The sequence below is a fragment of the Egretta garzetta genome, unplaced genomic scaffold (genome assembly GCF_000687185.1).
Source record: "Egretta garzetta isolate BGI_Z169 unplaced genomic scaffold, ASM68718v1 scaffold374, whole genome shotgun sequence".
In the NCBI taxonomy this organism is placed as follows: domain Eukaryota; kingdom Metazoa; phylum Chordata; class Aves; order Pelecaniformes; family Ardeidae; genus Egretta; species Egretta garzetta.
In genome coordinates this window covers 2,596,166-2,608,130 of record NW_009259419.1, presented here as the reverse complement: position 1 = coordinate 2,608,130, position 11,965 = coordinate 2,596,166, and the positions used below count along the sequence as shown (strand labels likewise).

The window sequence follows — 11,965 nt, the reverse complement described above, 5'->3', positions numbered from 1 at the left end:
CCCCCCCCCCCCCCCCCCCCCTTTTTTTTTTAACAGGACTGTCTGGTATAAGCTAACATACATTTGCAGTGCCAGCACTGGTCAAGATGTTAAGGTAAATGGATTTCTAGACAGGATGGAAGATGAGATTACGGAGCATTTTCTGCAGACAGTCACTTCTAAAGTCCAGGTATGGGAGACCCATGTTAACACTGAATATTTTAGACTGTAGGGCAGGCGCGCACTTCACTCTCATGTCCTGATTTGGAAAGGGTGAAACCATAGTTTGATCTTCAGGCTCAGTACCCTCCTCTGCCTTGTCTGAAGCTGTATATTGACAGCTTCATCTTTTCCAGTTTTTGGGATCCCACTACCATTTTTTTGTAGTATTTGCTGTTGTGCTCTAAATGGGTACCCCATGCTGCCCCTGGGCACCCACACCCGGGGGGTCAAACTTCACCTGGTACCTACTCATCCCCAGCAGCTGAACATCTTCCTGGGGCAGTGATAACTCTCAGAGCCCAAGGCTGTGGTGGGTAGTTGGGATGTAGAGAAGGCTGACCAGAAATGTATCCCTCCTCTGCGATAAGTTCCCCTCACTTCACACTTTCTAATATTAGACTATTAGCTCAGACACCCACCTTCGTGTCCTGGGCTCCATTTCTAAATAACACACACTTGCAGTCTCCTAATAGCATCTGGTGTTGTGCGTTTCTTTGGGATGCTCCCCTGAGCATCTTCAGGCTCATTGCTCTGGCTCCCTTGAGCATGCTGAAGCCAGCAAAAGGAAAATGACAAAAGAAACCCTGGCCACACTGTGCAGTTTTGGTCTCCAGAGCTCATTGCCAGCCTGTCCCATTGCCAGCCTGTCCCATGGGCCCACGTGCTGAGGTGGGAGCTGGGGGTTGTTCTGACAGGGAGCATGGACAACCCTGGGGACAAACAGGAGACCTGGGGCTCAGGTTTTCAGTCCTTCTCCGGCTGTGTTGACATGGGCTTCAAATCATGAAAGACAGAGTTTATCCCCTGCCTGCCTGCTAAATGACCCTTATACTTTCCCATTGAATAAGAGCAATGGCCATGCTGGGACCAGGATGCCAGAGCAGGTGGGTGCAGAATGGCTCGGTCTTCCTGCACTCCCCATCCGTAGGGACACGTTTTACATAGTCCCCAGAACAGAGCTATTACCACACATTTTTTTCTTATTTTTGGTCTTCCAGGTTCGGGCTTAAGAACTTAATACATCCTTCCTGAGTTTGAACTGTGTCTTTCATGTTTTGTTTTTCTTTGAAATGACGGCACAGGATGCTGCAGCTCGTGGAGGAGTCTATTTCTGAGAGCAGAAAGAGCAAAAGCACAATAATCCATGTCTGTTGTCTGTGTGGTGTGTCTACATGTGCACCCTTTGACTCTGTCTGTCCCTTTTCCTCAGGGAACACTGAAAGAGCACTTCAAAAAGTGCGACAGTGGTTTTGACAACATCCTTGAATCCTTAAAGCAAAGCTTTTTGGCATTTGGGAAGAAAAAAACAGGCATGTATGAGGTAAGAAATAAGTAAGAACAAGATATTACTTAGGAAATCACTAAAACTAGCCCTTGAAGCTCTGGATTGCACACTATTTCAACATTAATCCAAACTACAATTTTTCTGTTGTTAAAAGGGCTTTTAAAGATCTAACAGTCCTAGCCCAGTTCCTCTATCCAACAGTGTTGGATATTTTCCTCACTGTGACAGCCAGGACCTTTCTGTAATCTCAGCAGAGAAACCAGCAAGTGAAGAAATGTGGAGGTGAAGGCATCTCCCAAGTAGAGAGCAGGAGCATTGAGCCAACTCTGATCCTACCATTGCCCCAGTACCACTATATTGTAAATCTCAGCTTCTAATGTGCTTTGACCTTAGTTATAAGGAATATTTATCCCTTTGATGGAGAGTGGACACGTGGTGAAAGGTCCAGATCCACAAAGGACATAGTCTGTTAGGCAGTTAAATATGCCAGGGTTAGCAGAGAACAAACTCACAGAGCACCTAAGTTTTTTCACCTTTACAGTAGCCTGAACAACTTACTTAGGGTCTCACGACACCCTTCAGCAGTGAGATGGGTACCTGGGGTACCCTCTTTTGCACGCAGGTTGGATTCGCTGCTGCTACCTGGTGCAGCACATGTCCCCCTGAGCACCTGACTCCCTTTCTCTTACCCTCCCAGGTCTGCAGGCTCTTTGTCAGTGCTGATTTTAATTAACATTTTGAAATGTGGAAAAAGGTAATGGAACAGAAAAAAATTAGGAGCTGTTCTGCTGTTGTTCAGAGTCTGTCACTGGTCATTATGTCACATTAGTGCTGGGGCAAGCCGCAGCTCGGTGGTGGAGTGCTGTGCCAGAGCTGCCTGTCTCTTGCTTTGTCTCTTTTGGACAAGGCTGGGGATTTCCTGTACCTTTGGACTGCAGCCTAAAACTGCTCTGATTTCAATTGCTAATGAAAAAGTGGTTTCTGTGCAGCAGCCCATTTCCCCTTAGAAACGCTTGCTCTCCCTCTGCCTTCGGGCACTGCAGGGTCTGGGCACTGGGGTTTCTCAGCAGGCAGCGGGCGGCTCAGGGATGCTGGGTGACTTCTCTGTGCCCAGCCACGATGGGGTGCCCAAGGGTATGGCCCCGGGACGTGTCCAGTGGGGATGCTCTGGGGAGGCTGGATCTGTCTTTGTCTGCAATCCGGGCTGTCCCCAAGTGATGTGTTTGTCAGCTTGGGTCTAAGCCAAGTGGCACCGCTGTTGTGGAGCGTGAGTGACCTCTGGCTCAGCTAACCGGTCCCACTGATTTTGGTGGGATGTCTCCACATTTACCATCAATGTTTATGTCATCCACACAGAGCTTGGTTGGAGATACTCCTTGTGTTAGACCAGGCATTTTAAAGGCACCCTTTAAGCAGAGAAATGGGCCACCCATCTGCACGGACCCTATACCCCCTGCCTACACTGGTCAGAGTCCTGTAGGTATGGTCTGGTCCTTGCTTAATACAGGGAAGTAAATTTGGTCTTCTTTGCTCTGGAACAGGCCCTTGTCAAGGCTGTCAACATCATCATTATTACAGAATACGTGCAGGCCCTCCTGACCACTTCCAGGAAACAATCTTCTGTGCAGAGGAGGAGGATTGTCAGCAAGATCGAAGAAGATCACAGAAGGCTGCAAACCATCTTTAAAGAGTGCTTAGTAAGTCTTTGATATGGTTGTAGTTTTGCTGTCTGTCATCAAGAACAGTACCAGCAGAGGAAAAGGCTCTGAAAGCAACAGAAAAGCCTAAGAGGTCTTTCCAGAGTGGTATCCAGCTTTGCAGAAATGACAATCAGATGTGCTGATGGCCCTTCTGATCTGCCAGAAGCTGTTAGTTTATAGTTTTGAAATGTGTGACTAGAGGAGGCAAGATTCACACTCCTGCCACTGAAATGAGAATGAAGCACGATCCTCTGGGTTGGCAAGACAGCTCCAAAGCTGCCAGCTCTCCCAGGCAAGCCTTTGGTACATGGCATGGGCATGCAGGAGAGGAAGAGCTCCGTTCCCTCCAGTGCTTTCCCTTCAGCCTCTGGGATGATGAACCAAATCGGCTGCTCCATATCTCCCCGGCCTTCACCTTCTCTGTGGATTGCCCCGTCTGCTGCTCCTCCTTGGACATGGGGTATGCATTGTTACCCCTCCGTCTGGCCTCCCTCCTCCCTGTGGGCCCTTCCCAGCCCCTCAGAGTGCTGCAGAGTTCCCTCACGGGCAGAAACATGCTGATGCTGTTGTGGTTGGTGATGGTTGCAGAAGGAGTGGGTCCTCCTGCGGGGGTGAGCACCTCACACCATTAGCAGGTGAAGATGCCTCACAAAAGGGATAGATCGGGTGTAAAAGCAGAGGCACGTCTCTGAAGAAAATTTGTGGCAAAATGCTAGGTCTGATTTGCAGAAGCAACTTTGAAAGCTTAAAAAAAGCCTCTTTGCTTAATTCGTAATCCGGTGTAGTTGGCATGCACACGGCATCTGCGGATGCCACCAGGCTGTCACATGGGTCCCTTGATTGCCCAAGGGCAAGGTCTGCAATGCCAGCAGCCTCCCCTCCTGCGGCTGCTCCAGCTGGAGAATCGCTGCCCTGCAATGGCCCCTGGTGCAGCTCTTTTCCAAATGCAGGCTGAGAGCGTTCGGGCATAGCACTTTGTAAGGGTGGACCGAGCAGCGCAGCATCGATTGCAAAGGTAGCCTGGTAACAGGACTCAGATGTGACACAGTAGATGAAAAGCCTGGGCTTTATTGCTCTTAATAATTCTACAAATTCTGAGTCATTCTCACAACTTGTGAATTTAAGTGCTGGGGACTGGAGATCTATTTTCTCCAAGACGAGCCTCCTGCAAGTCATTTGTCAGCAATTCTGACTTTGTCCAAAGAATAAAACGAAATCAAACTGATCATCCGTAGGCTCCTCTGAAAACCTCCCAGACCCATTACGATTAATGCATTAGTTTCACGGTGGAAAGCTGGAAGCTGGCAGTGCTTTTAGCTGAAGACCCACCCCTCCTGGAGTGATCAATCACAGGCAAGTCAATGCTTTGAGCAATCCAGCCATGGGGAATAGCAGGAGGATTCTCTAATCTTATCTCTGAAGTTTACCAATGATGCTGTGCTCAGCATCAGCTTTGGATGTAATGTGCAAAGAAAGCTGGTTTTATAGTGTAAAGGAGATACAGGAAATCTAATTACGTAGTAAAACACTACATTCGGCTTGGGTGAAAAAAGTCTGCGTCTAGTTAGCACTGTTTCCCCCGTGCCCCCAGTCTTTTTGCTTTCTTATTGATGTGGGAGCACCGAAAACCTCGGGGAGGAAACGCATAAGTGATTTGCAGGGGACAGCCTGATACTCAATCAGAGGAGGTACGTGGTTATGTGTGCAGAATGTGCGCTCTGCTGCAGACTGCGTTCATCGTGCAGCCGCTGCACAGGCTGCTCCTGCTGCCTGCCCTGCTCTGCCCTCTCTTCAGGCTCTTCCTTCCCCTCCCTCCTGAAAGCACGTTAGGAAATACCTTGCTTCTCTCCGAAGAGCAGTATGTGCCAAGTGCACTCAAGCGCAGCTGACAAGACACCTCTTTTTTGTCCTTTTAGGTTGCAAGCTGTTTACCTCTGACCTTGCCTGTCAGCCCTTAACTAAATCTGACACCTTCCAATTAATTAGCATTTTGTAAGAGTGAGCTTGCCAAGTACGAAGCCTTCCAGTATCGGTGCGTTAGGAGCTGAGTGCAGCTTGTGTGCTGTGCAGAGCTAGACATGCTGTTTGTCTGCAGTGCGGAGGAAGAGAGAGAAGGCTGCCTTCAGATATTACTATTATTTTTAATTTATGTTCAATGCGGAGGTGAGCTGTCCCGAGAAGGCAGCCTGCTGTTTCTAATGCCCCATGGAGATCAAGGGGAACCTGGGCTTCTCCTGCCCCAGTTTGGCAGCCGGTTCTCCAGGTTTGCTTTGTCACAGAGTCTCTGTTGACGTGATGGCATCAATAATTCAGAGAAGCAATTTAATCGCATTACCGCACCAATGAAAAATGTGAGCAAGCTCTCTCAGAAGTTCATCCGCATTCTGCTTCCTCCGGCTTTGCTAAATATGCCGTGTGTTTCTGGATGAGGTTTTCTTCTTCTGTGTGCCCTAGTTTGGAGGGAGCTGACCGTACCGCAGCGTCTACCAGCCACGTCATATCCTTTACAGTGTCTGGCCCTGCTTACTGTTTTTTTTTTCTGGTTTTCTGTTAGAGGATCTATGTCCCCTCACCCTCTCTCCAAGGTCGCTTTTCTGTCCCTGGGCTTGCTTCAGGACAGCAGAAATGCCATCACGTCTGGCCAACAGAGCTTGTTTTCACATAGGTACGGGGCTGTGCTTACCTCTGGAAGGCAACCACTTCCCAAAGGGTGAAATGGCCAAGAGAGGACAGACAAAGTAGGGAAAAACGAGGTACATTTGCTCTCTTTGTCAAAGGAAATGCAGGAGGAGAGTCAGCGCTGCTGAAGGTAGCCGCCCTGGAAGCAGTCTGTGGTCGCACCCCACTTGCTTTTCTCCTACCCTGGAAGGAAAACAGGCTTCTGTACACACACAGAGAGTCCTGCAAAGCTCCTAAGCCACACAGTGGGATCTCCAGTCTGGTACAAGTCCAGCTCTTAATGTTGTGTGCTGCTTCCCTGGCCTGAACACACCTTTGCTTCTCTTCCCAGGGTCCTGCGGCCGGTCCCCTTAAGGATCCCATAAAAGCAATTTTAGGACTTATTCAAACTTCTGATGCTGAGGGGATGAAAATAGCTCTTCTGCCCATTCTCAAAGAATTTCCTGACCTAAGGTAAGGTCTTTTATTGGTTTGACTTCTGTAGTTTCTTAACTCATTACTTGCCAGCAGAAGACCTATAGCAGTGTTGGTCCTGCAATGCTTTCTCTTTGCAGCTTGTGGGGCCAGGCACAGTGCTTACCTTTGGGTGCACTCAGTGCTGCCTGTTGGCAGGTGCTGATTAACCTGGTTTATAACTTTGCCAGACATTAACCAGTCGAGTTGAGATGTCCTTCTGAAGGATGGATGAAATGGCTGGCCACAAAACAGGGATGCTGTGGAAAAATACTACCTGAATGGACAATTTACAGGCACATGTGTGCCAAACGCAAGTTTCAAGAACATCCTTAACTCAGGCATTTCATAACTCTCAAGCACTTGGCTTTTGACTCCAACATGTCACCAATCCTTTTCTAAGTATAACTATTTCCACAAAACCCTAGGTGTGTTCAGTAAGAATATACACTTCCATTTCTCACAGGAAGCTGTTAACAGAAATGAAACCCAACTTTTATTAGGAAGGTGAGATCTTAGCTAACTGCATTTGTTCCAAAGTCTGTGGTTTATTACATCCATCTTTTGTTCTGATGTCTCGTGCTAGTGACTGTATTTTTCCAAGTTAATATGATTACAGTGTAGAGCTCTCTGTCACAGGATGCTGTGAAGGCCAAAAGTGTGAATAGCTTCAAATGGGGAGCAGACAATTTGTGATAGATAAATATTTCAGCGCCTATTCAACATGACAGTCATGATAAAACCCTCAGCTAAGGAAGTCCCTAACCTGCAGACTGCCAGAAGCACAAAAAAAAAAAAAAAAAAAAAAAAAAAAAAAAGACAGGCAAAGAGAGACCATGTTATGCTTTGTCTGGTTTCTGTATTATTTTCCCAAGCATTTGCTGCTTTTGAATATGCTATTGAGCTAAAAAGCTGCTTATCTGATATAGCATAGCAATTCTTATTTTCTTGCTATGTATATACACTTATATAAATAGTAATATATAAAAACCTATGTATTTATATATATAAATATAGTAAAGGAATTGGGCATAGGAAGTACTCAGAAGAATATTATTTTGCTCCAGATCTCAGAGGAGGTCATCCCAGTGTGAGTAGATGCACTGTTCTTGATTTCAGCAGCTTCCCGTATGTTTGGCTTCGATACATTTGCCCTGTTTGTTAATCAGACCAGTATGTTGTAGCCCCATGCAGTGAAGCAATGCTATGTAGAGCACAAATCCTATAGCACTGCAGATGAACAAGAAGTAGCTCCGTCTGAGGGGAGAAAAGGTATCAAAAATGCTTCCAAATGGTCAAATGCAGATTTACCCCAAACTTATTATGGCAGATGCAGATCTTTTTCTAGGAGAAATCTGAGGTGAAGATTTCCACAGTTTCGTGGGGATGCTGTGTGGTCTGGGCTTGGGACCTGTGAGCTCAGCTGGATCCCACGCAGCTCTTGTGATTCGGCCTCCTCTGTGCTAGGTGGCCAGAGGGTGTCAAAAAGCAGTTCAGCAGCTTCCAAGCCTTGGCCTGGACCCGTAAAACTGAGTGATAGGAAGCAAGCTTTTTTCCTTGACTTTTTCACTGACCTGCCCTCTTATCCTTTTGGAAAGGAAGGAACATCTCAGTGCAGTGCTGGACATCAAAGACTCGGTCAGCCGAGAAGACAGAGCTGCGATCTTGAAGGCATTTCATGATAACTGCCAGGAATCAGAAACAGAAGCAAACTTGCTTTTTGCAGATATAGAAGTAAAACCTAGAAAATATGGGCTATGTGGCTGCTTCTGCTGTTAGCAAAGGTAGGGGTGTGTGTCTGTGTGTGTGTGAGCGTGTTTGTGTGTAACACGCATACCCATGCAGGCGTAGGCATTGCTGCTTTCCAGGAGGTGGAACAGCTATGGCTGCAGCATCACCTCCCTGAGGTCCTTGTTGCTGTATACACCGATTCTACTTCCCTCTCTCTGCCTGCAAATTTCCACGTCATGAAGCATGGTGTTGTAGGCAGCGCAGGGTGCTGAATGCTTAGATGTGTGATTCAGGTTACTGCAGGGACAAAGGAGAAGACAGGGCTCTTCCTCCCTGTCCTTTGCTCCTGTCCGTGTGTCCCTGCAGCTGCCTCTCCGCAGCATCCCCTCCCTGCCAGCTCCTTCCATGTGTGCATGGGCAGGGTCTCCCAGGCAAGTGCCGCTGCCTCCTGGTAGGGCATGCTGAGGGGGTTTCTTCTGCATGGTCCCCCTGCTTTCCTGATGCAGAGGGAAGGGGTACGTCAGCTCCACGGCTGCCCCCCTCCATGGGAGGTGTATTAATTAAAGCGTCCTGTCCAGGTGACTGAGCAATGCTGCGGGCACCAGAGGCAAGCGTGCCCCCTCCGTGCCGGCAGCAGCTGGTGGAGGGATAAAAGTTAGAGGGATGACTGTCACTGTAACGTCTTCAATCCCCTTGGCTTGAATTGCCAGGGCTCATGTGGAGCACCTGCAATCTCCTTTCAGTTTCCCAAGTGATTCCTTCACAGCCACAAACTGGAGATTTTGGGGGGTAAGCTGCAAGCAGATCCTGAAACTAAACAGGTCCTCATGGTTTAAAAATACTTCATAGTGGAGATCATGCAGCTGTTTGCTTCACTTTAAATAATCTGCAACTTCTTTTTAGTCCAAATTTGCCCAGCTCCAGCTCAGAGCCAGAGAATTTTGTGTTATCTTTGTCAGACTAGGACCCTCAGCTATCAGAAGTAGTCTCCCTTGGTTAATATTTACAGATTGTCATCAGTTACCTTTTGTTGGATAAGCTGAATAGACTGAGTGTCTCCGGTTGAGAAGCGCAGTCCCTTTCCACCTCCTCCTCCGCTCTCCGGTGTCACCATTTATTTATAGTTCCCCATGTTGGCAGATCGGGGATGAGTTACCCAGGGCTCTGACCTGGGGCCTCCAGGCACAAGGAGACAGCGGGCTGCCCTGTTAGCAGGGAGAGAAAGCAATTAGAGAAACGATTAATAAGCACACAAACTTTTCCTTCCTAATGAAAACTGATTCTGATATAATGAACTGGCTATCGGCCACCCACTTTTACACCCTCCTTTAAAGAAATTACACGTCACTGCCTTCGCTTTAGGAAAGTATTCCAGGAACATGTTTTTAAAACAGTCTAAGTCGCTTAGTCTCCTGTTTGCTGAAATCCCCTGGGTAAATAGGCTCCCAAATCCCAGAAGACCTGGCTGTGTCTGCGGTGCACGTGTGCAGCATGGGCTGGTGGCCTTACCTGAGCTCAGGGGTAGCAGTCACGGTGAAATCCGTGTTGGGATGTGCTCAAAAGGAGGTCACCTTCCTCCCTCATCCCAGCCCCGCGACTTTGCTGCCATGCGCTGGGTGTGACCTGCAGGTTCATCGGGTTTGTCCTGTCTGTACGTGGAGGTGGGAGGGCTTTGGAAAAGTGTTATCTTTGGTTGTTTCATGTGAGCGTGAAGTGACCTCTCATGAGAGGAGTGAGCAGGTTTGGCTGGAGTGGGCAGGGGTCAGCAAGGACCCATGGATTGTGTTAGCCAGAGTAGCCCAGGAACTGGAGGTTTTCAGCAGGGTTTTTTTTCATACAGCTTCATGCAAGGGTCTGCACATAGGAGGGATGTTTTTGCTGTTTGACTCTTGCACGTGTTCTGATGAGTGCTACTTAATTACCCGGCTTTTTTATTGCTTTCCCTCAGGCCTGCTGTGAAAAACATGAGGTCTTGCTCCCACGTGGCAGCGTCTGCAATCACGGCTCCTTGAAAGCTTCAGTGACCCGTGCAGCCGGGTGCCCGGAGAAGCCTGACAGCTATGGAAGTCATGATTCCTGTGCTTTTGCAGGAAAAGCATGGGGCCTGAATCCCAATCTATGCAAAGTCCAGGCAGAAGATGAATGGGACACGGCAGAAAGACATTCCTTCAAAATTTCCTGGAGACTGCTGTTTAGCTGAGTCTTGGTGGTTATTCATAGGATGTGTCACAGTGGTGTGCAGAGGAGGAAGGTTCCCCTTCACAAAATTTCTCTGTTTCCATGCCTTGTTTCATGCAGTCTTATGCAAAACCAGGGACTGCTGCACCACACGGCATCTTAGCAGATGACACGGCATCGCAACCTCCCCAAGGGCCCAGGACTCTCCGTTAGGGAATCCTTCCTGGCCCGTGGTCCCAGCGATGCCTGCAGGTTTGGGCACCTGGATCCACCCCCCCCCCCCAAGCCTGACCTGCACCAGGAGGGCGCATACAGAGCTGCCTCTCCCCTCGCTCCCCACACACAAAGGCTGCCAGGGTGACGGCTGTGGGATGGGGAGCTCTTCCCGTATGAGTTTTAGAGCTGGCTCTGGAGCAGAGTCTTGCATTCATTTTTATACTTCAGTTACTGGAAATTTCCTCTTGGAGAGGGAGGGGAAAGCCTCATGGGAAGCAGGCAGTGAAAGGAGCTGTTTGTCCCAGCCTCCGGGCAAGTTCTGTGCTGTTTTCAGATGTAAATAGGCAGTTCCGCCGGGAAAACACTGACTTTTCTTCCCAGTTATCTATGGACTGGTCACAACCTCCTGGCTGGATTTCGTTCAAGGCACTCCTTCGCTATTGTGTTAAGATAGGCCATTGCTGCTCCTCTCTGGCCGTGTCAACAAGCAAAACAAGGCTCTGCTGCCTCAGACATGCCAGCGCTTTTCTGAGCGGCCACCCCCCTCAAATCTGCTTCCCTGACAAGAAAAGGGGCACATTTGTGCATAGCCCATCAATGTGTGAGGTAGGGGATGTGTCAGGGCCGGGGGCCCTGGGAAAGCGCAGGCTCGGGTGGGTTCTGCCGCGCTCCGCAGTGCCGTGCCATCACCCCAGGGACGCGGGTGTCCCGGCTCAGGGGCAGCTTGTCCGCCCAGAGCCCTTCATGCAGGGGGGTGCTGTGAGCTTGAGGGGAGCCGGTTTGTAATTGTCATCAGCTTTGCTCCTGGCACAGCGCTGAGTGTGGAGCAAGTGGCAGAGAGGCAGGGAGGAACAGGCTGCCCCATCTCCAGGGAGTCCCCTGCGGGCTTTTGGGGCACCATGAGACCTCGGCATCGTTACACTCCATCCCTCACACCATTAAAGGGCAGTGAGAGCGTCCTGTGGCCTGCCAGCCCTTCCTGACCACACCTCTGCTTCAGAGGCCCCGCTCCTGTGTCCCTTGCATTTTATAGCCATCCATTGCAGCTTTGGTGAGACCTTCCCCAGGACATGGGGAGGCTGGGAGAGCTGGCGGAGGGGACATGGGGAGGCTGGGAGAGCTGGTGGAGCTGCAGCCTGGCCAGTGGGTGCTGGTTGGGTTGTGGTGCTGGGTGGATGCCTGCCCTCTGAAGGGTGCCAGCCCTGCCAGGCATGCCGGGCCAGTCACCCTCCCCTCCCGCCTAATTGCACCTCTTTTTCAAGAGCGGGAAGGGGTGATAGACTTGACTGCAACAGCAGGGTCAGAGTCAGCCTCTGCTGCTGGGGAAGGCAACAAGCCTTCCAGAGAAAATAAATAAAAACCCCTCTGACATTTCGATCACCGTCAGGCTAAAAATAATCCCACAGCATGTGGATGGCTCCTGCCCACATACATGTCGATGGCTACGTACATCTCTGCCGTTTGACATTCACAGTCAGATGAGGGCATGTTCTGCTCACACGCAGCGGCTGGGAGCCTTGGC

At 49.4% G+C, this 11,965-nt stretch overlaps 1 protein-coding gene across 1 annotated transcript; it reads left to right on the top strand.

Moving 5' to 3' along the window:
- The first annotated feature begins 39 nt into the window (after window positions 1–39).
- On the top strand, window positions 40–11,470 carry LOC118452075 (exocyst complex component 3-like protein 2). The gene is made up of 6 exons (XM_035892442.1): window positions 40–169; window positions 1,412–1,522; window positions 3,028–3,183; window positions 6,197–6,318; window positions 7,917–8,102; window positions 9,998–11,470. The coding sequence occupies exons 1-5, from the start codon at window positions 116–118 to the stop codon at window positions 8,095–8,097; spliced, it is 624 nt and encodes a 207-aa protein (XP_035748335.1). The 5' UTR covers window positions 40–115; the 3' UTR covers window positions 8,098–8,102; window positions 9,998–11,470.
- Window positions 11,471–11,965: the final 495 nt, after the last annotated feature.

What these genes read in the sequence shown, in the direction of transcription:
- LOC118452075 (XM_035892442.1), top strand. Translation starts at nt 116, where the DNA reads ATGGAAGATGAGATTACGGAGCATTTTCTGCAGACAGTCACTTCTAAA. An exon ending in CAGTCACTTCTAAAGTCCAG is followed by an intron (nt 170 to 1,411) that starts GTATGGGAGACC and finishes CCTTTTCCTCAG; the next exon opens with GGAACACTGAAAGAGCACTT. An exon ending in CCATCTTTAAAGAGTGCTTA is followed by an intron (nt 3,184 to 6,196) that starts GTAAGTCTTTGA and finishes TTCTCTTCCCAG; the next exon opens with GGTCCTGCGGCCGGTCCCCT.